We start from the raw sequence: 27,694 nt of genomic DNA, 5'->3' as shown, positions 1-27,694 counted from the left end.
TGATCCAATTTGCCGTGACGAGAATTCCTGCTTCGGTCCGTGTTTATGACTACTGTGAAAACAAAAGAAGTTCTGAGCCTATAGGATGCGACACATTTTGATGACCCGTGGTGACATGAGCTGCACTAAACTATCTATCCCTTCCATTTCAGACCTTGGAAGAACACCTGCCCAATGCTCACCTGGCCTATGGCTGCATACAGGTGGTCTGAGGGCTTCTCTATCATCAGGGGGAGCTGTCCAACATCTGCATCAAGGATGACAAGTGAGTTTCTACATTAGCTGATGGATGGATAACTGATCCAATTTGCCGTGACGAGAATTCCTGCTTCGGTCCGTGTTTATGACTACTGTGAAAACAAAAGAAGTTCTGAGCCTATAGGATGCGACACATTTTGATGACCCGTGGTGACATGAGCTGCACTAAACTATCTATCCCTTCCATTTCAGACCTTGGAAGAACACCTGCCCGATGCTCACCTGGCCTATGGCTGCATACAGGTGGTCTGAGGGCTTCTCTATCATCAGGGGGAGCTGTCCAACATCTGCATCAAGGATGACAAGTGAGTTTCTACATTAGCTGATGGATGGATAACTGATCCAATTTGCCGTGACGAGAATTCCTGCTTCGGTCCGTGTTTATGACTACTGTGAAAACAAAAGAAGTTCTGAGCCTATAGGATGCGACACATTTTGATGACCCGTGGTGACATGAGCTGCACTAAACTATCTATCCCTTCCATTTCAGACCTTGGAAGAACACCTGCCCGATGCTCACCTGGCCTATGGCTGCATACAGGTGGTCTGAGGGCTTCTCTATCATCAGGGGGAGCTGTCCAACATCTGCATCAAGGATGACAAGTGAGTTTCTACATTAGCTGATGGATGGATAACTGATCCAATTTGCCGTGACGAGAATTCCTGCTTCGGTCCGTGTTTATGACTACTGTGAAAACAAAAGAAGTTCTGAGCCTATAGGATGCGACACATTTTGATGACCCGTGGTGACATGAGCTGCACTAAACTATCTATCCCTCCCATTTCAGACCTTGGAAGAACACCTGCCCGATGCTCACCTGGCCTATGGCTGCATACAGGTGGTCTGAGGGCTTCTCTATCATCAGGGGGAGCTGTCCAACATCTGCATCAAGGATGACAAGTGAGTTTCTACATTAGCTGATGGATGGATAACTGATCCAATTTGCCGTGACGAGAATTCCTGCTTCGGTCCGTGTTTATGACTACTGTGAAAACAAAAGAAGTTCTGAGCCTATAGGATGCGACACATTTTGATGACCCGTGGTGACATGAGCTGCACTAAACTATCTATCCCTTCCATTTCAGACCTTGGAAGAACACCTGCCCGATGCTCACCTGGCCTATGGCTGCATACAGGTGGTCTGAGGGCTTCTCTATCATCAGGGGGAGCTGTCCAACATCTGCATCAAGGATGACAAGTGAGTTTCTACATTAGCTGATGGATGGATAACTGATCCAATTTGCCGTGACGAGAATTCCTGCTTCGGTCCGTGTTTATGACTACTGTGAAAACAAAAGAAGTTCTGAGCCTATAGGATGCGACACATTTTGATGACCCGTGGTGACATGAGCTGCACTAAACTATCTATCCCTCCCATTTCAGACCTTGGAAGAACACCTGCCCGATGCTCACCTGGCCTATGGCTGCATACAGGTGGTCTGAGGGCTTCTCTATCATCAGGGGGAGCTGTCCAACATCTGCATCAAGGATGACAAGTGAGTTTCTACATTAGCTGATGGATGGATAACTGATCCAATTTGCCGTGACGAGAATTCCTGCTTCGGTCCGTGTTTATGACTACTGTGAAAACAAAAGAAGTTCTGAGCCTATAGGATGCGACACATTTTGATGACCCGTGGTGACATGAGCTGCACTAAACTATCTATCCCTTCCATTTCAGACCTTGGAAGAACACCTGCCCGATGCTCACCTGGCCTATGGCTGCATACAGGTGGTCTGAGGGCTTCTCTATCATCAGGGGGAGCTGTCCAACATCTGCATCAAGGATGACAAGTGAGTTTCTACATTAGCTGATGGATGGATAACTGATCCAATTTGCCGTGACGAGAATTCCTGCTTCGGTCCGTGTTTATGACTACTGTGAAAACAAAAGAAGTTCTGAGCCTATAGGATGCGACACATTTTGATGACCCGTGGTGACATGAGCTGCACTAAACTATCTATCCCTCCCATTTCAGACCTTGGAAGAACACCTGCCCGATGCTCACCTGGCCTATGGCTGCATACAGGTGGTCTGAGGGCTTCTCTATCATCAGGGGGAGCTGTCCAACATCTGCATCAAGGATGACAAGTGAGTTTCTACATTAGCTGATGGATGGATAACTGATCCAATTTGCCGTGACGAGAATTCCTGCTTCGGTCCGTGTTTATGACTACTGTGAAAACAAAAGAAGTTCTGAGCCTATAGGATGCGACACATTTTGATGACCCGTGGTGACATGAGCTGCACTAAACTATCTATCCCTCCCATTTCAGACCTTGGAAGAACACCTGCCCGATGCTCACCTGGCCTATGGCTGCATACAGGTGGTCTGAGGGCTTCTCTATCATCAGGGGGAGCTGTCCAACATCTGCATCAAGGATGACAAGTGAGTTTCTACATTAGCTGATGGATGGATAACTGATCCAATTTGCCGTGACGAGAATTCCTGCTTCGGTCCGTGTTTATGACTACTGTGAAAACAAAAGAAGTTCTGAGCCTATAGGATGCGACACATTTTGATGACCCGTGGTGACATGAGCTGCACTAAACTATCTATCCCTCCCATTTCAGACCTTGGAAGAACACCTGCCCGATGCTCACCTGGCCTATGGCTGCATACAGGTGGTCTGAGGGCTTCTCTATCATCAGGGGGAGCTGTCCAACATCTGCATCAAGGATGACAAGTGAGTTTCTACATTAGCTGATGGATGGATAACTGATCCAATTTGCCGTGACGAGAATTCCTGCTTCGGTCCGTGTTTATGACTACTGTGAAAACAAAAGAAGTTCTGAGCCTATAGGATGCGACACATTTTGATGACCCGTGGTGACATGAGCTGCACTAAACTATCTATCCCTTCCATTTCAGACCTTGGAAGAACACCTGCCCGATGCTCACCTGGCCTATGGCTGCATACAGGTGGTCTGAGGGCTTCTCTATCATCAGGGGGAGCTGTCCAACATCTGCATCAAGGATGACAAGTGAGTTTCTACATTAGCTGATGGATGGATAACTGATCCAATTTGCCGTGACGAGAATTCCTGCTTCGGTCCGTGTTTATGACTACTGTGAAAACAAAAGAAGTTCTGAGCCTATAGGATGCGACACATTTTGATGACCCGTGGTGACATGAGCTGCACTAAACTATCTATCCCTTCCATTTCAGACCTTGGAAGAACACCTGCCCGATGCTCACCTGGCCTATGGCTGCATACAGGTGGTCTGAGGGCTTCTCTATCATCAGGGGGAGCTGTCCAACATCTGCATCAAGGATGACAAGTGAGTTTCTACATTAGCTGATGGATGGATAACTGATCCAATTTGCCGTGACGAGAATTCCTGCTTCGGTCCGTGTTTATGACTACTGTGAAAACAAAAGAAGTTCTGAGCCTATAGGATGCGACACATTTTGATGACCCGTGGTGACATGAGCTGCACTAAACTATCTATCCCTTCCATTTCAGACCTTGGAAGAACACCTGCCCGATGCTCACCTGGCCTATGGCTGCATACAGGTGGTCTGAGGGCTTCTCTATCATCAGGGGGAGCTGTCCAACATCTGCATCAAGGATGACAAGTGAGTTTCTACATTAGCTGATGGATGGATAACTGATCCAATTTGCCGTGACGAGAATTCCTGCTTCGGTCCGTGTTTATGACTACTGTGAAAACAAAAGAAGTTCTGAGCCTATAGGATGCGACACATTTTGATGACCCGTGGTGACATGAGCTGCACTAAACTATCTATCCCTTCCATTTCAGACCTTGGAAGAACACCTGCCCGATGCTCACCTGGCCTATGGCTGCATACAGGTGGTCTGAGGGCTTCTCTATCATCAGGGGGAGCTGTCCAACATCTGCATCAAGGATGACAAGTGAGTTTCTACATTAGCTGATGGATGGATAACTGATCCAATTTGCCGTGACGAGAATTCCTGCTTCGGTCCGTGTTTATGACTACTGTGAAAACAAAAGAAGTTCTGAGCCTATAGGATGCGACACATTTTGATGACCCGTGGTGACATGAGCTGCACTAAACTATCTATCCCTTCCATTTCAGACCTTGGAAGAACACCTGCCCGATGCTCACCTGGCCTATGGCTGCATACAGGTGGTCTGAGGGCTTCTCTATCATCAGGGGGAGCTGTCCAACATCTGCATCAAGGATGACAAGTGAGTTTCTACATTAGCTGATGGATGGATAACTGATCCAATTTGCCGTGACGAGAATTCCTGCTTCGGTCCGTGTTTATGACTACTGTGAAAACAAAAGAAGTTCTGAGCCTATAGGATGCGACACATTTTGATGACCCGTGGTGACATGAGCTGCACTAAACTATCTATCCCTTCCATTTCAGACCTTGGAAGAACACCTGCCCGATGCTCACCTGGCCTATGGCTGCATACAGGTGGTCTGAGGGCTTCTCTATCATCAGGGGGAGCTGTCCAACATCTGCATCAAGGATGACAAGTGAGTTTCTACATTAGCTGATGGATGGATAACTGATCCAATTTGCCGTGACGAGAATTCCTGCTTCGGTCCGTGTTTATGACTACTGTGAAAACAAAAGAAGTTCTGAGCCTATAGGATGCGACACATTTTGATGACCCGTGGTGACATGAGCTGCACTAAACTATCTATCCCTTCCATTTCAGACCTTGGAAGAACACCTGCCCGATGCTCACCTGGCCTATGGCTGCATACAGGTGGTCTGAGGGCTTCTCTATCATCAGTCAGCAAACTGGCAGGTGAGTGGAAGAAACAGAGTACTGATTTCAACTATTTTTTTAAACAGAGAATTTGAATTTCAGGTCACCAGACCAGTGCTGAATCCTGGGGTACTGGACGCGCCGTCGCCCGTATCCCTCGTGTGAGGGGTGGCGGTACTCACCGTTCTGGTCGGGGTGCCTTTGGAAATGTATCCTTTCTTTATTAGATATTGTGCTGCTTCGTGGTTATTGTCGTTATGTGCAATGATGGTGTAATTTGCGTCCGACACTGTGTACAGTGACACAATGCCTGCTGTCAAATACTGGCTCAGTTGACTGATGAATATTTTTTCTGAGCACAAATGTGTAGTCTTTAAAAAATATATATATTGACAGTTATTGTTAAACAATCTTAACTTTGTCTTAAGATGTGTCGTGGAGGGCGCATGTTTGCTCCCACCAAAACCTGGCGCCGTTGGCACCGCAAGATCAACATCACCCAGAAGCGTTATGCTATGTGCTCAGTTCTGGCCGCTACTGCCATTCCTTCACTTGTCATGTCCAAGGGTGAGATGGTTTCTAGGATCAGAACTTAAGAACTTGTTACTCTTAACTCATTGGCTACCATGTTATGTTAAACATTGTTTCCATTTCGGGTGGCTCGGTTAAACTTTAAAAAAGGGGGGCTCTAAATTGGGTCAGTTGACAGGAATTTTGAAAATATTACTTCTGTGTACATGCCATTTGTTTACAGTACTTGACGACCTCACCTACTGTTTTGTAGCACTTCTCCCACCTGGAGGAGCTGTGCTACATCTGCAAAAAAATCCCTTTTTTGCAATTCAGGAGAGAGAATGCCTTTAATTGAAAACAAGAACTAGGCCCTAAAATGACACATTTCAGAGTTTCTCAATAAGGCCTTTGCAAAATGATTAAATTCCCACTTCATGTCGGTGTATCTGAACCCTGATTTTATGGAAGTCTTGACCAATTTAAAACTGCTGTGCTTGCTATTAAGTTGGATTAATACATTGTTGCTAATTGTTATTTATTTATTCTTACAGAAAAACCTGAAGACCATTTGGAGACTGGGAACATGTGCCAGTTAAAACCAAGGGAGCCAGCCTTCAGAAAGCAAACAAGCCATGTTCACATTTTAATTTAATAAACGTTTCACCACAACAACTTTGGGCTTCAAGCATACTTATTATGGTATTAGAAAAAGATGGCTTTTTAGTCAGACTTGCGTCACAGCCCAAATTACATTTCACTTGTGTAATTCTCTGCATTTGGGTTTACAATGAAAATATAACATTTGATTGCACTTTTTGGCATAATACCACATACAAATTGTAGAAACTACCCCTGTTAGAGGATTTAAAGGGTGTATTTTATTGGCGGAGGTTACATTGCTGAGCCGTGAGTGGGTGTCCCGGGCTGGTTGAGTCCAATTGTGGTGCACAGCCAGCCAGCGAAATCAACGTGCTCTGCCTCTGACTTCCTGATAAAAGGATGTACCTGTTGAAGCATGAAATTTTGCATTGGCTTAAATGAACAAGATGGGGACAATGTTGAATAGGACTAACCATCAACTGTTTCAGGTCAGCTCTTTCAGCAGGGTTCTTTATCAAGCTAAAATGGAACACAAACAAGTAGCAAATAGTATGAAGTAAATATGTATAGGAAACAAAACTCGAGACATTTCACCTTACCATTTATTGACAAACTGGTGGAATTCTATGCTGAATAACATCTCTGGCAGTTTTGGTGGAGGCTATTCATTAGATAGTATTAGTGATGCTGTCATTTGAAACACATTGTGGAAATACTCACCTCATTGACGATATAATCAAGTAATTCAAAGATGGCCATTGGAGGTCTACAGTCTGACCCATGTGCTGGGGGAAAAGTTAAAACCATTGCGCACGTCAGTGTGAATGCTTGATTGCTAGATGGGAACTTTAGATTCTTAATCTTATAGCTGTCAGGAAGCTTACCCTTTGGTGAGTACTCTGCAGAGTTCCCATCCCCTGCTTGACTTCCAAAAATGTCTTCCAGCTCTTTTGGGTCAGGTGGGGGGATAGGAAAGCGTCCGATGGCCATTTCAACCAGGGAGAGCCCCATACTCCAAATGTCAGACTGGACGGAGTAATGGGTGCCTTGTAAACGCTCGGGCTGTGTGAAAGATTAAACATGGTGATGAAATGACGAATTTTTTGAACTGCTAAAGAAATTTGCTGCAGAAGTATAAAAATAGCCACAGGATTTGACATCTGTCCTCATCAATGGCATGTAAAGATGAAGTAGATTTCAAAATCAACTTACAGACATGTAGGAGCGTGTGCCCACAAAGGAGTTGGCCATGGAGTCTATAAGCTGCCCACTAACTCCAAAGTCGCAGAGCTTGATCTCACCACGGGAATTCACCAGGATGTTAGAAGGCTTGACATCTGAGAAAAACAATGTTTGATATGAGGGAGAAATTACATGATTGGAAACATGTTCTCGAAGAATAATTTTGTGTGCTTAATTATTGGGTATATGTTGGATTAGTCGAGTAGAGTGATTGACCTCTGTGCATGATCTTGTGTTTCTCCCTCAGGTAGGAGAGCCCTTTGATGACCTGTGAAAATATATAATGGTATTTAATGATTTTTTTTCAGCTATATATTGCTATAAAAAGTTGGCATGCAGCATAGTTGCATTTGTGTTTTGGGGTGCTTGTTTTACGGTGATTATTCATTTCTCATTTCAAGCTTGTGTGAGCAAATAATGCCATACATTTGTGAAATGAAATGACCAAAATGTTCTACATACAGCAATACTGATTTTTCCCAGAATTTGCTCTGGGATCTTTCCAGCTTTCTTGAGTGACTGATCCAGGGATCCACCATCCTAAAGCAGCAAATGAGGAAATAAGGTGGGAGACCTTTTGTAGAGCCAAAATAAAAATAGCCTGTTAAATAGTCTACCATATTTTCCATGCAGATGCTGATTTCACCATCACTGTAGAAGGCTCCATAGAAGCCCACGATGTACGGGGAGTTGCATTCATGGAGTACTTGAAGTTCCCTTATGATCTGGTTCCGGATGGCGGGTTTGATTTCCAGGTGAATAAGCTGCAATACATAAAGCTCCTCCTCACAATCACCAGAAGTTTAGACATTTTTGTTTATGACAATGGCCATTATTTTCAGGGGTGGACAAAATATTGAATTTGAATTCATGAAGGATAGCCCCTCATAGTTTATATGAGATTTCCCCTTAAATTTCTCTCCTAAGACCGATATGCCTGATGAACTAAAGTCATGATTTGATCTGTCACGGGGATTCCCAATGGATAGCTTTACCTTCCTGGCCATGATCAACCCAGAAGGTCTATGGGAAACCTTGAAGACAACTCCTCCATTGCCTGCTCCAAGTTCACATATCTTTTCAAAGTCGTCATCCTTTAGCTCTCCCACTTTCTGTTTCTGCGTCAGGAAGGCTTCCAAACGTTTGCGTTGCTGCTCGTCCAATTCCAGCTCTTCGAGTTTCTTCTGCAGGGCTTCCAAGTTTGTCCTTTGGGGGACAGAAAAGAAAAAAAAACACGTTCTTCCTATGTTCTACACATTTTCTAAAGTCCACTTTGACAGAACTTTGGCAGGTGCTGCTTCTTTTGTAGCATCTGCTACCCCAGAGACTCAAGAAGCAGTTCAGTAGTGCGTTCAACCGAGTAGGCCAAATAGAAGAGACGGCTTTTAGGGACAATGATGTCAAGCGAGTGGACAGAAATAGTGAGAGCTACTGCTTTTGCCTCACGCTCTCTTGTAGAGCTTATCAATTTTATTCAGGGGCCTCTAGTTCCTTTTGTGCTGCCATGGCAACCAATTACCTTGAGAACCTAACGGGATGAAGTGACAAAGAGCTCTTTCGACAGGCTCCATCTTTGATTTATTGTCAGTGAGGATTTATGGAATTATATTGTGTGGTATTTCAATCATTGAGTCTTTTGATCGATGGCATTGCACGGAAGATTTCTTTTTATTTCGGATGTCGGGCCTTGTATAACCATGGCGACGACGTGCCTACATGCCGAGGTTGAGTTAGTCCTGGGTGGTGTGGGTGTTATGTCAACAAGAGCACACTCCACGCGCCAATACGGCATGTGGGAAGGACTAAGAGTGGAAGGGAAGTGTGCACGATGCAGGCCTCTTGAACTTTATGCGCATAACAACCAAGGACATCTGCCAGAGTGGAAATAAAGAGAGGCTTGCTTGTGTAATCTACTTTCAAAAGCAACTTTTTGCAAGGCCTCTTGTCAGAATAATGGATTTTAGCAATCATTTTCATGATATGCCTACCTATGAAGGGACGTTTAAATCTGTAATTAGGTATTCCTGAGTGAGCTTTGGATGAATCCATATCTGTTTGTGTGGGTTCAAGTCTTGGTACTTCATCCCACCTTCTTTGACACACATGTTAGCTTTGAGTATGTGATCATGACTGAACTCTTAAATGGAAGAGGTATAATTTGAAGAGTATTCAAATTCTTGAATGCCTTTTTAGACAGGGTGTGGTATTAATGGACGAGTCACCACTTGCCTTACACAAGCAGGAATGCGTTAACGGATGTCGTCATGACTAAAAAAGCCAAGATGACTTTAGGCACACAGTAATTATCAACTGACGTGTATAAGCCATGTTGAAAACGTATATGTTTTATTCATTTAACTCATTGGCTGCCACTGAATCATCACGTTTCGGTTTCATTGACGGTTCTAGGAGTCCAATCCATTTGGACTGGGAGTTAAAAATTTCCACTCAAAACGGATTGGACACCTAAAGCGCCATCAATTGAACTGAAAGATGAGCATTCACAGCCAGTCCTCCTGGTTTAAATGAGTTGGACATCTATCACTATCAGTGGAATGCAATGGGTTAAATACATTCAAAAATGTATCGCTGAACATATTATTCGTTTTTAACTTTAACCACTTTGTTTTGATTAACAATGCACACCAAAATACAATAATGATGTTTTTTTTTTCATTCATTCATATTCTGAACCGCGTTATCCTCCTTAGGTTCGCGGGAGGTGCTGGAGCCTATCCTGACTTTGGGCCAGAGGCAAGGTACGGATAATGAATATTTAAAAATATATAATAATTTCCAATATTACGTCATTTTAATGATCCAGTATGGTCATTTCAAATTTTCAATAGCTGTCCACTGTAGTGACAACTACTATATGCAACAGTTACATTAAAAAATGTTATAGTCACTTCCACGGTCCCTTTTATGAACTGTATATACTAATCAGAAAGCAAAAAAGGGAAAGCTTTAAATATAAATTCATAACTTTGCACCATTTGCTTGTCCTTGGGAAAGCGTGAAGGCAATTTCTCAAGCCAAGGTAGCCATAGTTACTGCACATTCCCGCATTATGCAAAAAAAAAAACATCTTCACGCGTAGGATGCTGCATTATCAATAGAGGCAACACAATAAAATAACTCCTCGTTTGAGGACTGATAAATGATGTAATTCCCATTCTTTTTTATTTACCTGGAATGGCTGGGAACTAATAACTCCAGCACAATGCTACTTCTCACTATCACAGTTAGTGGTGATAAACTTGCAAGGTCAATTCATAAATATTCATATCCCAATGATGTGGTTATATAAGGTAAACCCTCATGAAATGGAACTTAAAATCATCATGACTGGTTCATCTGCTCAGACGTTAAATCACGCAGCTCGAAAATCAAAGGGTACGCTAGGTGTTGGATTCGAACCCGCGACCGAGACTCACTCTGTGGCTCCATTGCCGTTGATGACGTTCCCATCGGGAATCGGTTTGAGTTGGATGGGCTCAGGCTTCCTTCGCTTCTGCATCTTCTCCCCAAATGACTCGCAAACCTGCCGTCGTGTGGGTGACGATGATGGGTTTTTTTCTCTTCTGATGAGGCCGACTAAAGGAGAAAGTGTTTAAAAAAAGAGCGGCTGTGGAGCTGTGGCGAGCAGCACAGAGTTAGTTATTAATGGCTGAATGGGAATAATCCGGAAGATGTGACGTCATGAAAATATTTACACTGCTCTTCCGCACGACCGTGTGTGTGTGTGTGGTTTAGCGCTCCCCCTAGTGGCCACAAATCACTTTCCCCCAACTTTTCCATAGAAGGGGACCTCTTTGACTTGAGAAAATTCTGCAAATCTTCAATATGTCTACTTAAAATATTGACTACTAGTGCTATGGTCTCGGCTTATCTTCTCGTTTACCCATTTTCTATACCACACATTCAGAAATTCTCACAAGGGTCGCGGGGGTGCTGGAGCCTATCTCAGCCAACCGCAGGGCACAATTAGCCGCACAATCATTCAACCTCATACTTATGGGTAATTTAGAGTGTACAACCAGCCTACTTCCAAGTTTGTGGGATGTGGCAGGAAGCCGTAGCACCCGGAGAAAACCCACGCAAGCGTAGGGAGAACATGCAAACTCCGATGTGTAAATATGTGTACATATTGTGGTTCTACTTTTGTCTATGTACCTTCAATCTGGTTTCTTGAGCACTTGAGCAGACCTCCACTTCTTTAAATTCTCTACATTCCTTCCTCTTTGGCTGCTCTGTATAAATTTGCTTTCCTATGTAACGTTTCAGTGCCTTAATCTTAAACCAGGCACAAATCCGGCGCAACCATTTGAACAGCCTGGCCATGTAGCATGAAGATGGCACGTCAAGCGAAACTTGAAAAAGCACCAAAATGTGCTGTGACGTCCCGATGGCAGACACATGAGGGCTGCCTGACCAAGAGACATCATAAATCCAGGAGCCCCCCCCCCCCCAGAATTGATAAACAGTGTGGAAAAAAAAATTCCGGCATGTCTCAGGACAGAAGTTGTATAAATTCAAAGTTGCTTTTGACAAATTGGCATATGTCCACCCAAGCAAAACTGGCCTCTAATAGCATCCTCTCTCACACGGACCGTAAAACATCCACACTCGCCGAGAAATCTATTCTCATTGCATTTAACCTCTGAGAGCCAAATGTGTTTTTTAGAGCCTTGTGATAAAACATATATTATCATTCCGTGGGGTTGTTTATCAAGTTTTTCAGACACCGTGCTTTAGATTTATGCCTTGGATGAAATCTAATTTGTGATGTTCAGCTCAAAAATAGTTTGAAAAAAAAACAGTGTCTTTCCCATTGATGCTTCCTTGAATTTTTTTAACCTTAACTGTGGAGGAGGATTTATGTGGCCAGACTCTTGAGGATTAATCTACTAAGGGACTTAAGTTCTGTACTTTATATATTTTTTAATGATCATAAAATAGTTTTATTTGAGTGGAGGGGGGGGGGGGTGTTCTTTTACCAGGAGAATTCTTTTTTACATTGTCATCATGGCCACGCCTAACATTCTTTAGTGCCCAATAATCTTAGTAAACCAGCTTGGTCACCTTGTTTCAAACTTAAATCACAGTAAAGTCAATTAGTTGTATATTGACACTCCATTGAAACCCCCTTTTTTACCGTAAAAATAAAACTGGCTAGTATTTTGAAATTGGACTTTTTGTAAACATAAATGCTTCATGGCAACATTACACAAGCAAATATTTTTGTACCGCATTAATTAAGTTGGTGGGCTAGTGGTTTTCGTGTTGGCTTGGCAGTTTTGGGGCCGAGGTTCGATTCCAGGTGTGTCCTCACAGTGTTGAAAGTGAGTGGGTTTTCTCACATCCCAAGCACATGCAGGATGGGTTGGTTGAACACTCTAAACAGCCTTCCCAGTCCTAATTAATCAGGCGCCTATTGCTGTCAATGGCAGCAGATGATTTCAAATAAAAGACACCTCCTAAAACTTCTCCTATTGTGCTTTTGAAAGTAATCATCCCATGTAATTTTTAAGTCTAGAGCACGTGTGTCAAAGTGGCGGCCCGGGGGCCAAATCTGGCCCACCGCATCATTTTGTGTGGCCCGAGAAAGTAAATCATGAGTGCCGAATTTCAGTTTTAGGATCAAATTAAAATAGCGTGTATAGAAGTTTATTAGATTTCCTTATTTTTCCCCCTTTTAAATCAACAATTGTCATTTTTAATAGATTTTTTTCTGTGTTTTTAGTTCAAAAATGATTTAGTAAAATCTGAATCCAGTTCTTTTAATCCATTTATAAAAAAAAAAAATCTAAATATTCTATCTAAAATGGTCCGGCCCACATGAAATCAAGTTGACGTTAAAGTGCCCCGCGAACCAACCCGAATTTGACACCCTCGTTTTTAGAGCAAAGAAAGAAACACATGCGAGCGGCTCTGAGTGGGCAATGGGAATTGCCACTATCGTCCATTTCCAAACTTCAGACCAGCACACGACAAAAAAACAATTTTGGGTCTGGCAGTGACAGCAGGCGAGACATAAAAGAGGTGTGGGCTGAAGAAGATGAACACACTATGTTGTTTGATGCTGAGGATTTGTTGCCTCATCTGCCACTACTCTGCGAGGGGACTTGGGGATTTGCGGTCAGGGATTACAGCCGTCCACAACGGCCACTTCTGAAGCCGACGATAACAGCGGTCGCCCTCTTACAGCCTCAAACGTAGCGATGCAAGAACTGAGGCTGGCGCAGGATGGGGCAACTTTAAGTGCATGCCCCTCCAAGATGACTGCCATCTCGGTGGTGCCTTTGTTTCTTCTTTCTGCATATTTAAAGTGCCTTCTGGCCTGCGCGTGACTGTGACTGCTATTTGTGTCTATCCTGTAGAAGACGTGATTTTGGGATGGCAGGGAATGATCATCTTTCAGTGCCTTTTGAAAAGGGAGACTGCAGTCAAAATGGAGGAGAAGCCCAAGAGCAGATTTACAATGACACTACTAGAGCATAACCATATGGTAAAAGAAAACATTTTAAATCATAGCCATCAAATGTATAAATCCTTGCAAACACGTAACCAAAGGCCCGCCAGCGCTTCATCAAGCGTTAACCGAGGAGAGCCCGCACTGCTCAAATCTGTTATGATGATAAACTACGCTCTGGTTAAGATGTCAGCCTGGCTGAAAAATGCTTAGCTGAGTTCACAATGTGAAGCTTAGATGTTAGTGCCTAATAAAGGTGGTACTCTGACAAGAAAAAAAAGTAGACATGGGCCTTTAAATGGGTCCCTTGTCAGTTTTTTTGTTTTATGGCTCGGCCGATTGTCAGAGTAAAAAAGCTGTAAACTGTTGTATTACATCTCAAACAAGCATACATTTTTTTTTTTTATAGTTTATGTGCCATTCTTATGGCGTTTTGAGCCAAAGTGGATTTTTTTAGAGCAGCATTTTGTGATGATAAACCCATTCTGATCTCCAAAACACATTGACCAATCTAATTGGAGACTTTCTTATGAAAATGTGGCCCAGCCGTTGCGTTAAATACAATAAAGACATCCTGCTAAGTGAAATCAGACGTGAAATCGGCTATCGACCTATTCTGGACACGCTTGTCAGTTAACGTTGTGCCAGATATTGACATGATGGAAATGTTCAGTCACTTCACTTAGCAGAGAAACACTTTTAAAGATACACTTTGATGTGTCAGAAACTAGCTGTGTGTGAAACATTCTCTAAAAAAGTGCCCACTTGAGGAGCTCAAAGGCTCTAATAAGACAGCAAAAATGCGAGGAAAAAATAGGCATCATTTTTTCTTTAGATAAAATATGAGAATTTGATTTCAAGCACAATCAATAAGCGCCTTGGAGGGTTTGTTTTGGAGGAAGCTTCATAAGAATGCAACAAGCACAGAGCTTCTTTGTATTATGATGTCAAATGTCACTGTTCTGGGTTCAAATATTTGTCAGAAAAATCTGAAGAGCCCTTTAAACGATAATGTGCGTGGTGAAAGAAAGACTCATTCCACCTGATTCGCTTCTTTTCCTGCTTCAGCAGGAATCTAAAGGATTCATTCTTGCAGAAAAAACACTTGCTCTGATTGTGATAATTAAATCTTTCCAGACAATTTAGTCTGTCATATTGACTGTTGCCACCATGTGGTCAGTAGGCAAAGAAATGGAGAATAAAAAAATGATAATGAAAGATAATGTGTCTTGTGAATTGATGATTTATCATAGCAGAGCAGTCAATCATCACAAATGTACCATAATATTTCATTTGATGTGATTTCTTTTATCAGTGAAGGTAAAATGGCCTCCTACACAGCTGTAGACCTTTAAAAAAAACCTTTTAACTTGCAGTTGTCTTTTATAAACCTCAATTCAAATGAAGTAGAGACATGGAGTTAAACATAAATAACAATGCAAATGGTTTTATGGTTTTAAGGGAATACACTAGAAAGACAAGCTATTTATTGTTCAAACTCGTAAACTTTGTTTTTCACGAATCATTAACATAACATTTTATGGCTTCCACCCATTTCATGAGAGCTGAGATAGGTTCCCATTTACCAGCGTTTTACATGACTTTTTCCTTTTAACTCCATTCAATGAATGTTTGGTACAACTGAATATGTTAATTTTTAATACTTTGTACTCTTATTTCTGCATATACACCTTCATCTATCCAACAATTCTGATTGGAAAATTATAAAGTTCCAAGTTAATCATTATTCACACACAAAAATAGCTAGTTCTCTATTATCTGTCAGTGAGTTACTAGAGTGGAATTTAGTCAATGTATTCTCTACATGTTTACGTATCGATTGAAAATAATCCTCATGGATTTATTTTTTTGCAGATTTATTGTTACCTATAGGTTTTGATTTTGCCACTAGAGGGCACTTAAAATGGGATTATCATGTCTCATTGCTGATGAGAAGTTGCTTGCTTGTAGTTTCAGAAATTGTTGGCTTTAGTACTCATGCAGTGTGTTTTTAATTGTTCTTGGCTGATGAGACATCTAGAGTGCAAGCCAGGCTGTCGTAGTTCATTTGAATTTACTAGGGCCACTGTCAATGGCAACCGATGTACTTTGTATGCATTAAAATGATTGCATCACTGATGTTAATTCCGATTGATGTTGCAATACGACACACATGACTGAGCACTGAAAACTACTCAAACACATCAACAACATTTCTACTGTTGTCATTTATTATCGAATTTGTAAACTTGCCAGCTGCCATTGATGGTAATTAATGACCGATCCATTTTGACTCTCAAAATGCTTCGGACAACCATGAGAGAGAAAGGTAAGAAAGAAGTGCTTGGACTACTGTGGCTTGGTGGGCGTGGCTAGTGGCTCGGCGCATGGACGTCACCATAGTTTAAAGTGGGCCGCGCTTCAGCCTCAGATAAGCATCCGCGGAGGAGAGAAGAGGAGAATCCAGCGGCTGCATCCTTTGCCTCAGGTCCGAGCCTTTTGCATCCTTCCGGCCACGCAATTCATTATGGGAGATCGTGTCACCCGGAAATATCTGTTTCCTTCAGGGCGTTAACTTTGCATTCCAGGCGCCAGGGGTGAGTTTTCATTTATTTCCCCTTATATTGAAAAACAAATATGTCTGTTTAATTGGTGTGGTTGTGAAAAAGCTGAGATGCGTTGCTTTTGTTCCTTGTATTTGCTCAATTGTTGTTGTTGTTATTTTTGCAAGTTTTTGAAGCTCGTTTGGGGCTTTTGGAGAAGATGTCGATGTGGTTGGTGGCTGTGATACATTGAGCTTTCTATTTAATTGGGCTGTTGGCGAATCTATCCTCTGGAAAGAGGCGTTTGGTGCCAAAAGAAAAATGGCTGGATCAGCCAGGAGAGCTTTTCAATTTATTGCCAGCCCATTGTGTCTGTCCTACAGCTGCCGTAGTCCGGCCACATTGTCAGTTTAAGGAGAAATTCAGGCAAATGACAAATCGGAGTGGCGAATTTGGATTCCTAATCCAAAGCCTATGAACGCCTCAATTGAAGACTTGAAATTGAATTGTTATTTCTTGCTGCACATTCGATTTAAAGGTTGACTTTTCATATCATTCTTACGAGTGCTCGACATGAAAGTTGCAAAGAGGGTGACTGATGAAGATCCTGCTTCAGATCAAAAGAGCGCACGCGCGCATGTTGTTGCTAAATTAAACCGATAGATGGCAGTAGATCGCAGGAGAAGCAAGCTGATTAAACTGCCATTAGTCTCTTTATCAACGTCTGCATTGTTTAATAATGGAGCTGTTCCCGCAATGGTGGGAGAATGAACAAGAACACACACACACACACACACACACACACACACACACACACACACACACACACACACACACACACACACACACACACACACACACACACACACACACACACACACACACACACACACACACACACACACACACACAAAGGCCAAGTGTTGTGCAGTGCGCCGGTTTTTCACTATTAGAGCTGCATATTAATTATATTGTAGTCACAGCTTTGCATGGATTCCCATAGACAATTGAAATAACCAAATCATCGTTACATGACTGCATATTTAGATTTGTTTATATGCATCAGTGCTTGGGAAAATGAAGAGAAATCACATTGTTGATGAATTCTCTGAAGTTGACGCCTATCAAACAAATGACGATGAAACCCATTTGCTCGATTAAAAAAATGACGCATGCCAAAATTATTATTCACCTTTTTAAAATTAAAAAACGGTTACTTGCTTTTTTTTTTTGCTGTAGTGTTTTGGTTCCTCTACTGAGCCTCCAATTGCTCGACAAACTACTATTAAATAAAATCCTTCAAGGGTGCAAAGTTTGTTGTGTTTGTCACAAGCCACTAAAATTGCATCCAATGAAAATGGTGCCTTCATCAATATGTGACGGTATGGAAGCTTGACATTTTATTAAGGCTGAAGTGCAGCTTCTCGTCATCATTTCATCTCATCTCAGGCGTGATTCTAAATAATAAAAAGTATTTGTGTTAATGTGACATTTGAGCAGCTGTTGGATTTGGAAGAAGAAGAAAAAAACAACATCAACACACGGCCACTGCACTTTTAATGGATTTGGATTCATGCACACTCACTATCTATTAATTAAAAACAACACCAGAGTTGCCTTTTATTAGTGTATAATGAGGATGTCTGTGTCTGCTGTGCTATGCGCTAACGATCGATAGAGTGAAGTTCACCAGGTCAACTCATTATACCGAGCTCAGCACTGTGAAGCGTACGTTTGAAATGACATGTGAGTGAGTATATACCTCAACATATATTGTTGTAATTCAAGACAGATTTGAACCTGGGTATTTTTCACTCAGTTTTGTTCTCTTCTGTCAAAACAGCTCAAAAGCAACAGCTCCAATGACCTTTATTCCGCCACTGAAGCTGTTTTTCCTCAGTGCTGACGGATAGCTCTTATTATTTCAGCAAAAAAAGCACAACATTGAACACTGTGCAAACACCCTGAAGCCATAACAAGTACATTAAGAAAAGTTAATGAAATACATGTCATCCGCTTGCCTTTTGAAAGCTCTGGCATTTACATGTTGCTACAGAAGGGTTGAAAACAATCAAACATGGGCCATAGCTTCTCTTTTGTTTTTAATATAGTAAAAAAAAAACAGCCTTATATTCAGAGTATTTTCATATCTTTATGCACCTAAAGGCACATACGTTTATTTCATTGGGAAATATTCAAAGTAAACCAATTAAATATATACTATATAAATGAGTCGGAATAATGCCTAGCATTTAACATCCACATTAATTTTAGTAAGGCCTAAATAGTAGAATACCATCTTCATTTGAGCATTCTTACTATGAATAGGTAATCATCTGCTTTGTGCATTTGTCTAATTTCTGAAACACATGTTTAGATAATTAAAACAATAATGGATACACTTATTTGATTTGTAAGGATTGTTGTTAAAAGTGGCAATACAATAGGCTCCCAACAGTGTGTTAGTATACTGCAGTTCAATCACAAAAATGACAATGTCTGACTAAACCAATCTTTGCACCTTTTGTCATGGCAGAATCCTGGGAGTTATCATATTGTGCAAGTGTTCACAATACCGTGGCTTACCTGTGTGTTGATACTACAGCTTAAAAAAAAAAGATCAGATTTTAAATAGCACTCAAAGTGCAAAATGATGATAGATTGTCCAAATGCCACACCATTGAACTCGGGCATCAGCAATTTAAATTCGGCTTCGTTAGTCGTCTCTCAGGTCTGACCGTGTCTGCATCTGATTAGGTTTACGTGAATTTAATTAGTAATTGGACAATTGCCGACGGTCATGTTGGTCAGCCGGCACACTGCGGAGAAACAGATTGCCCGTTTTGATTTGCGCCTGGGAAGAAAAATGGTGGACAGGGACCGATTTTGGAGATACGGGTGCTCCGGTGTGGCGCCGTGTTATCTAATTTTCATCAGGTGCAGCACCTCCTGGAGGGGATTGCGTCCACATTGATGCTTCAATCTACACTGGTAGATGAACTCATTAGATTCGGCTCTAGTTTAAAACGGTATGTATGGAAGGATTCACCTTATAAGTAGAGCTTTTCCTCTGTCACTTTCAGTCAAAAGATGCACACTACATCTAATTTACAGCTAGATGTGTAGAAATTATTAGCATAAAGAGCCCTCTTGTGCGGGTTTGTGATATGATACACTTTGTCAACAGGGTTAACATTCATTAAAGGTCTTTAGATGACAGAAATCATCAGCATTTCCATGCCCATTGACCTTCTGCTGAACATCTGCAAATGAGATACACAGCCTTTTTATCACTAATAATTAGAGTTTGAAAACAGAATCTGCTTGAGTAATTTAATCATTTTGAACGGGGTGTGTCAAGTCTGGATCATTTGGTAGCCAGCTGAGTCATACTGTTTTGACATCTCCTTTTATTAGGTTAAATTGTTGTCTGTTTCAAATGTTGAGGTTCATGTTTCTATACATTTTGAAAAAAAATGCACGCTAGTAAGTATTCTTAAGATAATGACTGTGTCCAAACTGAACTATTATCTTTGCTTAGTCAATTTTTCTTCTCTGTACGGACTCTAGTTAAATGTAGTCATGATGCTCTATAGTGTAAGCAAGACATACTGACTGCTTAATGCTATTTGACAACATAAATAGTTTAGCGAGAGGCTTAACAATGAACTCAGAAGTAAAAGAGAGGAGGACAAAAAACACTTCCTAAACAAAATCTCCTCCCATCATCCGACAACGAGGGAAATTCGTCGAAGTCATAAATTAGCGTTAACGTCTTGCCCCTGTTCCCTTTTCATCAAACATTATTTAATGAATATTGAATAATTTATCAGGCACGCTGACAAAAGAAAGAGGCATGAAAGGTGAAGATGAACTATAGGAACAGACTTGATTAAGTTTTAAGGCTTATCTAATCAAACATTTTTTAAGATGCAAAAGCTGGCTTAACCACTCCAGCCAGGTAATTTTGACATCTGCTATTGTGCATGATGTTCTAATTATATTTCCGTTTTTCCTAGCCAAAACAATCAGTAACGTGGCAAGAATAAGATTAGTCCCGTTGCTAAGGCCACATTTGGATTTCAATTACTCTGCAGAGGGTTATTAGCCCATTTTTTTTGTCTGTACAGCTTGTTTATCGACCTTCAGGAAAAAAAAGTGTTATGAGCAGCATGAATAATCACATGGCTGTCGTATGGCTCTTTTTATATATAACGTTATAGAACTGTACACCCTTCCATCTAAACTTTTAGGATAAATACCTCTGAAAGTTTTTCCTCATAATCGACTCGACAAGCCGAGTCTTAAAACTCAATAAACTTGTCTATAAACTTGAATTTCACACATTTCTGTTGAGAAAGCTTTTCTTCAGGTCCTCAAATATGTCTGTATACGTATCTATACTGACCAAAAACATGTACGGTAGGCAGTTTGAACACTTTAAATTTTCCCTAGATGGGAATGTGAGCGTGTTTAAAAAAATAGAAAATACAGTTTGTCATTACCACTTAAAAAAAATTCTTCACACAAGAAATTTTGACCATGCGCTTCTTTCATCTTCCCGTAAGAGTGTCCAATCTCAGTCTACTGACAAGATTTCCATGGGTTTGACTAAAAGATAAATTTCCTACTTCCTCACATGCAGGCAGCATACCGCATCATAATTAGCTTGTGGTATCATATCAGACCAATTCAGCCACACGCCTCGCCTCTTCAATCAGTGCCTGCAAGTGAACTCTGGCGTATGTCCAACATCTATTGATGGATCTCCATGCTGTCATCCAGGCAATTTTAGCCAAATAACACTAAGCTCCCGCACATGCTTATTCAGCACCCGCCTACCTTGCACGGGATCAATGGGCAGCTGTCAGGACGGGGAAAGGAGCATGCGTTAAACCACGTCTGGGATTTGGATGTTGGATAACTGCCCACCCGACAGGGGTGCGTCTTGAATAATACAGCAGCACAACCCCGCCATGCATCACTTTTTGGCCCTACACTGCCAACGATTGGGTCAGGGCACTCGGCACATGGCTGAGGTAGCCCTGGTTAATATCTGAGCCACCTAATACAGTTATGGATGAAACTGTGATGGAATATGTCTTGGGTGGTCAGAAATACACCGTCGTGTCCAATTTTTGGGATTCTATTGAATCTGGGTCTTAGATTCGATTAGGTTAGATATAGAATATAGGTTATTCATCCCGTATTCGGGAAATTTCAGTGTCACAGTAGCAAGAGGGTGAGAATATAGACACAGTAAAATACATTTTAGACAAATAAATAGTTAATTAATAAATAAATGAATAAGCATATATACATGTACATGTATGCACATGTATGCATACAGTTGGTTTAAAAAAATCTCTTCAGATCCTGCTGTATCTTTCTATTATTGACATATACCATATTAATATATTAATATATTAAGTCTATCCACCTCAGTTCAAATGTCACTTTTTTGTAGAGAAGGTAAAGTTAGTGCAAACATCCGGAAAGAGGAAGTAAAAATAATTGATATGATGCGTTTGCACAAGTGTGCACAATCTTTGTCACTGGGAATATGGCTAAGAAAAGAATGAATCTGTCACACTAGGCACATGACAAATTGGAATATGCTCAATCCTGCTACCCTTTCAAGTGCTTATCATCACCCAAATAAATGTCACATTTTCCAGTAGGTTTTTTTTATCAATATGATCCACTGTTTTTATGGTTTTCATTTTATGACAAGCAGTGTTGTTCCAAATTGGCACAAGTGCATCTTTTCATTTTAACTGATTGAGTATACATTCTTTTTTTTTTTTTTTGTACCAATCAGCTATTTTAAATGTGTAATCACTTGATCACAGTCAGGTGCCGCTTGTGACTGAGGAAAACTCATTGGTGAAACTGTCCATGCTGAATCAGTTTGAACAAAACCTTGCTTTTAGTGTGCCATTTTGTGGAGTAGTTTGCAGAGAGAGCACCTCAGTAAGTCTGGCATTATTTTACCTCCTGTAAAAGATTGACTATTTCTAACATTATACCTCTCTAAAGTAGTGAAGCTGAAAAAAAACTAAACACTTTTTGTATTTCTTGCATTTTTTTTCCATGAGCTGAGCTGTACTTACAAAAAAAATGGCTGGTGTTTTGAAATCAGTGTATGGAGTGTGTTTTGTGTACTGAGGTAATCCATCTACTTCATGGTTGTGGCATCATACTGATTACATACCATGATTTACAAAAGTGTGCCTAACCTGAGCTTTCCCCACAATAAAAGATACATCTATTTCTTAAGGTAGCATTTTTGGGGGTTTGACCATGGATTTGGCATAAAATCTTATCCTATTGGGGTCACATACTTGCTAGTTGTAAGAGATGTATGTACATTTTTACATAGATTTGTGTCCATGGCAAAATTGTTTAGGTTTACCATTTCTTCAGTATGAGTAAGTAAGAGTAAGAAAAAAAGCTCTCAGCATGATTAGTGATTGCTGCAAATATGCTCCAATGATATGTAGGCATATATCTGAATGAATACAGTCAATCAAAATGGTGTAAAGCTATATTTGTCAAGTCAAAGGTTTTGGACATAATGATATTTTTAATTCGGTGAAGTTTTGTTGAAAGACTGCAAGTGATGCTTTAATGTTGGTTTTATTCGGCCAATAACTGGCCATGCGTGCAGTCTGAAAGGAGCTCAATTGAGCTCTTATCTGGCTCATGTTTTAAAAATATTCTGAATAAGTAGGCGAATTTTGTTCAAGTGAACTGAAGGACACTGAAGTCACAGCGTCCAAATTGGATCCACAACTTTCATTCTAAAACGTTTAATTCAACTTTCATGTCAGCACACGGGCGATGTGATATGTTCTAAAGGAGAATGCCAAGCCATTCTTCGTTCACTTATTGATCTCTCCTCTAAAAAAGGTCAACGTGCTACTACATGAGCTTTGAAATCGAGTGTGATGTTTTGGAAGCTAGTCCAGCACACACCTGACGACAAAGTATATATTTTTTAGATGATTTGCAGTCACACTCACCTGAAAAAGGGGGCTTTTGAGCCTGGATTTGTTGACTTCTTATGCCTTTTTGACAGTTTTGTCTGGAAAATTAATAATTTGGTAGGGTTGCCTGAAAAACCTTTTCTTCTACATGCAGATATTTTCACTAGTCAAAACAAACGTGGTTTTTCCCTTTTGAGAACTGAAAGCTTTTCATGCGCAGCTAAAGCAGTGACGCGTGCCCCCGCCGAGTTTTTTTCTCTCTGTTCCGCTCACTGTCTTCTTCACACACCGCTTACCCGGCGACATTTGGCTGGGGTTTTCTCGCTGCGCCGCGTCTCACATCTTGGACACTGACACAAAATAAATGAAGATGCTCAGAAGACGACTCAGGGTTGAGAGTTTGAAGGCTGCGTGGCTGAGGTGTGAAAGCATTGGTGTGTAAAATTGCACTGACAGCCTGCACTGTTGTTTGAGCATCTCATTGTGAGACGGCGTCACTATATTCTGCTGTCTTTTTCGTCCTCCACCTTTTTTCTATTTCATATAGCAGATGAAAGCAGTTCAAGTGTTATGTAGAAGTCACATGTTTGTAGCTTTTTGTCTGTGGCAGCTGTTTGACCCAGTCAGAAGTAGATATTGTGGTATTTTGTCTGCTTCAAAAGTTTTTGGATATATATATATATTTTTTTTTTGCACATGTGGGGAAGAAGAAGAAGAAAGGTACGCTGTTGTTTTGGCAAGCACAGCAAAACACAATTTGTTGTGACTTGCAAGTCAACTTTGTCTACAAACTTGAAATTCATGTAAGAGAAGCTTTCGACATTGCAAGTGAAAAGAAATGGTTTGGTTTAAAGGTAGAAGATGACAGACAGCTGTGCTTCACTGAGCATAAAAAAGGGAGCAGTTGATATAAAAGGGAAGAAATACAAACAATTAAAATATATTCAGAAATGTTCAACATGAAGTGTGTAAATTTATTTTAGATGAGATGTAGGTGACAAAATGGAGGCACAACTGCCACTTTGATGTACTTACTCTTATTTCGGAATGCAGTACCCCCCATTAAATTCAGAAAATAAGAAACCTTTAAAGAGTTGTAGCTATCCATTACAAATGATGAATTTGGCAGGATTTGTTAAATTATCAAGTATAAATAAATGATAATCCAAAATATTTTTTTGATTAATAATGAGATTTATATGAATTTGTACTGCATTTTAGCAATAAAATGATAAAGACCGTGACTTTGTTTATTAGCACAACTGTGAGAATTCAAAGTCACGCAGCATGAATTCAGTTCTCTCTTCACAATAAAAGTTCAATAATATGAGGTTCAGACCTCAACCTAATCAAATGTTCTAAAACCAAATCTCTTTCAATTTTAGTTGAATAAAATTAATTGCTGTAAAATGTAATAGTGGTGCCAGTCAAGTAAAACACAACTATAATTTTCCAGTGAATTTGACATGATTCTGAATGCATGACATAGGAAAATTCAAGTTAAGAGTGGAATGTTTTAGCAGGCAATGTAATCGTTGGCTTTTAATTACCGATGGCTTGTTAATTAGTGGGGGAAGTCGAGTTTGTGGTGCCTGACATTGGAGGAACTATTCATTTTCTCTCCATTCGATTTTAATTCTGCTCTCCATTGATGGTGATCCTTCCCATCAGCTAATGATAGTAAAAAAAATGGACTGATATATTGAACCACTACTGATCAAATATCTTGACGATCATGCGGCCACACCAGCAAGGAATTTCACAACACGGTGGAGAGTTGAAGCACTCCTGGCTGCTGGAGAGTGAACAGACTGGTGTTTGCCTCCTCAAGAAGCCTTTGCGGAGAAAGAAATACAATGAATGAGGAGCGACTGCCTCCAAAGGGTTGTATCTAGTGTTGGCCTGCCCTGCAGTGAGGCAAGGTTATTCACATGAAAGATGGTGTTGAGATTAGCGAGCCCTGCCTCGGCTCGCACGGATGTCCAGCAATGCCTCGCTGCGTGATTTATGAGAGTCGTGATATCAGCGCTCACCGCATGAATAAACCATGTGGCCGGAATTTAGCTCCCGTTAAACGACGCCCAGCACTTTCCCGAGAGTCTCGGCCTCCGAGCGGGACTTCCCGTCAGGAAAGTTGTGCTGTTGTCTTATGGCACCGTCATTAGTCCGCTTATTGATGGCGGGCGGTGGAATCTTCTCTCAGCGCCCTCCAAATTGCACATAATGAATGACTTTGAAGTTGAAGTTGGATTATATTAAGTCTGGTAATGATTAGAAGGCAGTCTGAGCAAAAGAGTTGAACAAGTATTGGGGAGGGGGGGGTGTAATGTTCCCTAGTTAAATGCAATGTCAAAATCCGTCTTGGCTCCAAATCCACCCTTGACTGAAACGACTAATGATGGGCTTCGATTATTGGATCCTTAATTGGGAGTTGTACGACGGATTGTTTTTAATCTATTGAGTTGCATTTATAATGGGTTGCATTGCTTAATCGTGACCAGCGGAGACACTATTGAGTCCACCACAACTTGTTTCAACTATAAGAAGAAAAGAAGCTATCGATAAAAAGTTGGGCCCAATCCAGTCAGGCAAAGGTTTATAATGTGGCACCACTCTTCCATGCAGCATTGTTCTGCTCAATGACACTGGCATGGGTACAAGACTCTAGAAACTTGACGAGCAATTATCCTAAACCAATAAAAATAAATTAATGTTCTCTCTGGTGAATCAAGGACATTAAGTCAAATAAGCGTCCTTCGCGAGTTATCATTCATCAAGTGTCACCTCTTTTACCTTGTATACTAATTCTAATCACTTTCTCTACCTAAAGTACATTTAAATGAGGAGAAATGCATTTATTATTTTAATCACAGTTCAAAGGCATTTGATGTACTGTGGCACTCAAACCTAATCACTCACTACCGGCCCACTCCCAGTTAAAAGGGAGTGGATAACTACTCACACTCAATGGGAGCCAATGAGCTAAAATACTTTTCAGCTCCAGGGATAACTTTTTTTTTTTTATTTTTTTTAAATTGCAATCTTTTCTTAGCAAAGTGACTGTACAGATCAAAAACAGATTAGTTTCAATATCACTCAGAACGCAAATAGAGATGTGGATTATAGTAGTGCATCCATTAAATGACCATTTTGATAAACAGCGTTTTTCGCAGCTTGGAGCAGGAACTATACTTCAGTTTGTGGCTTTAGTTGTAACGTAGCTGCGAGGGCACATCCCATACACGTACAGGTACGCCGCTGATGCAAGGGGAAGCTCCACATCTCAGTTAATGAGACCTGCATCTTAATAAAATCCTTACTTCATCAATATATGCACAACAGTGCTTGCTTTATCATAGTGATGCACGCTGCTGCCTGCTTACACCTGAAACCTTTGGATCAGGCCAAATTTGGCTGGAGGGGAATCCTTCAGTAATCATTAACTCTTCCATGGACAGTGGTTACTACAGTGGCGACTATTCAAGAGCAAGTGACTATTTAACATGAACATTAGCATTTATGATTCATTTTCCATTTCACTTTTCCTCACATGGATGCAGGGGTTGCTTAAGCCAATCCCAGCCAACATTGGGCAGTAGGGGGGTTACCTTGAATTGATACCCAGCCAATCGCAAGGTCACAATCAGATGAACAATCATACATGCTAACTCAGTCTTAGTTTTCAAGCAGTCTAACGTGGATGTTTTTGGGATGTAAGAGGAAAGGCTGGGCCCTCCACATTTATAAATTACTAATATGTACAATGTTAATTTACAACTTCATGAATAGAAACAGAAATTCACTGATAACATTGTAAAGTTTTTTTTTTATAGTGTGAAACTTCTTGCATACCAAAGATGGTGACAGGCATTCAATTAATTTAAAATGGAAAAAGGCTGTGAACACTCATCGATCAATGCCATTGGTGGCACTAGACATCCTATCCTCCTTTCTTCGCCCATCCAAGTCTAGCAAATAGATTGGACATCTAGCCCTGTCAATGGCAACAGATTGAGCAGTGAAAATGTATGTTTGGGCTCAGCTCGCATTTAAACGATTAGACAGAGGATGAGGGAGAATTGCACCTCGCTGATCAGGCATTCTCTCTGTCGCTCACTACCCGATTGTAATGCCAGATGATTTCCCAACCTCAAGTCACGTCTGGATAATCACGTTTGCAATAAACGAGCAGCATTGAGATGAACCTTGGACATGTAACGGGATCTTGTGATAGGATGTGTGGACCTCTTACAACAATGTGCTGAGTAGAATTCATGCAGGATTGCAGGAGCTGGTCAGCCAGGGGACACACTGCTTAATTGCATTGCACTTCAATAAGTCACAGGCTCAAGACACCC

The 27,694-nt window shown here is 41.1% G+C and overlaps 2 protein-coding genes, 1 long non-coding RNA gene and 1 other non-coding gene across 13 annotated transcripts in view; 3 read left to right on the top strand and 1 right to left on the bottom strand.

Annotated features, from left to right (window-relative positions):
• The first annotated feature begins 4,530 nt into the window (after positions 1 to 4,530).
• On the top strand, positions 4,531 to 5,541 carry LOC144215775 (uncharacterized). 2 transcript variants are annotated; one of them, XR_013330499.1, is made up of 3 exons: positions 4,531 to 4,735; positions 5,077 to 5,183; positions 5,403 to 5,541. It is a non-coding gene; the product is annotated as an uncharacterized LOC144215775 (long non-coding RNA). The 2 variants fall into 2 exon arrangements; XR_013330500.1 differs by lacking the exon at positions 5,403 to 5,541 and adding an exon at positions 4,921 to 5,013 and having other exon boundaries at positions 5,061 to 5,183.
• LOC144180932 (small nucleolar RNA SNORD16) lies at positions 5,235 to 5,333 on the top strand. Its single transcript, XR_013324569.1, has one exon. It is a non-coding gene; the product is annotated as a small nucleolar RNA SNORD16 (small nucleolar RNA).
• A 576-nt stretch (positions 5,542 to 6,117) lies between the features above and the next one.
• LOC144215774 (dual specificity mitogen-activated protein kinase kinase 1-like) lies at positions 6,118 to 11,026 on the bottom strand. Of its 2 annotated transcripts, XM_077744910.1 has the most exons (11): positions 10,767 to 11,025; positions 8,325 to 8,535; positions 7,947 to 8,093; positions 7,792 to 7,869; positions 7,546 to 7,597; positions 7,300 to 7,424; positions 6,972 to 7,149; positions 6,808 to 6,872; positions 6,687 to 6,748; positions 6,561 to 6,606; positions 6,118 to 6,492 (listed from the first exon to the last, which is right to left on the bottom strand). In XM_077744910.1, exons 1-11 carry the CDS (start codon positions 10,847 to 10,849, stop codon positions 6,379 to 6,381), a joined length of 1,161 nt encoding a protein of 386 aa, XP_077601036.1. In that variant the 5' UTR covers positions 10,850 to 11,025; the 3' UTR covers positions 6,118 to 6,378. The 2 variants fall into 2 exon arrangements, with proteins under 2 accessions (XP_077601036.1, XP_077601035.1); XM_077744909.1 differs by having other exon boundaries at positions 6,808 to 7,149; positions 10,767 to 11,026.
• Positions 11,027 to 16,189: 5,163 nt separating this feature from the next.
• Positions 16,190 to 27,694, top strand: part of LOC144215517 (multiple epidermal growth factor-like domains protein 11) — a 67,141-nt gene continuing 55,636 nt past the window's right edge. For 7 of the 8 annotated variants that reach the window (XM_077744510.1, XM_077744509.1, XM_077744507.1 and 4 more), the window contains exon 1: positions 16,190 to 16,401. The gene's annotated coding sequence lies outside the window, so the exon portion shown is untranslated. Of the gene's footprint in view, positions 16,402 to 22,209; positions 22,321 to 27,694 lie in introns of those variants that run through there. The other variant, XM_077744505.1, reaches the window with a different exon arrangement.

Source organism: Stigmatopora nigra, chromosome 22, assembly GCF_051989575.1.
Source record: "Stigmatopora nigra isolate UIUO_SnigA chromosome 22, RoL_Snig_1.1, whole genome shotgun sequence".
Classification (NCBI taxonomy): domain Eukaryota; kingdom Metazoa; phylum Chordata; class Actinopteri; order Syngnathiformes; family Syngnathidae; genus Stigmatopora; species Stigmatopora nigra.
The sequence above is the reverse complement of the archived record's forward strand: the minus strand, read 5'-3'. Positions and strand labels throughout refer to the sequence as shown.

Excerpts from the sequence above, each read along its gene's own strand:
- LOC144215774 (XM_077744909.1), bottom strand. The coding sequence starts at position 10,849 with ATGCAGAAGCGAAGGAAGCCTGAGCCCATCCAACTCAAACCGATTCCC. Across the intron at positions 8,094-8,324 it reads GGTTGATCATGGCCAGGAAG|CTTATTCACCTGGAAATCAA; the intron begins GTAAAGCTATCC and ends TATGTATTGCAG. Across the intron at positions 7,150-7,299 it reads GCACACGCTCCTACATGTCT|CCCGAGCGTTTACAAGGCAC; the intron begins GTAAGTTGATTT and ends TCTTTCACACAG.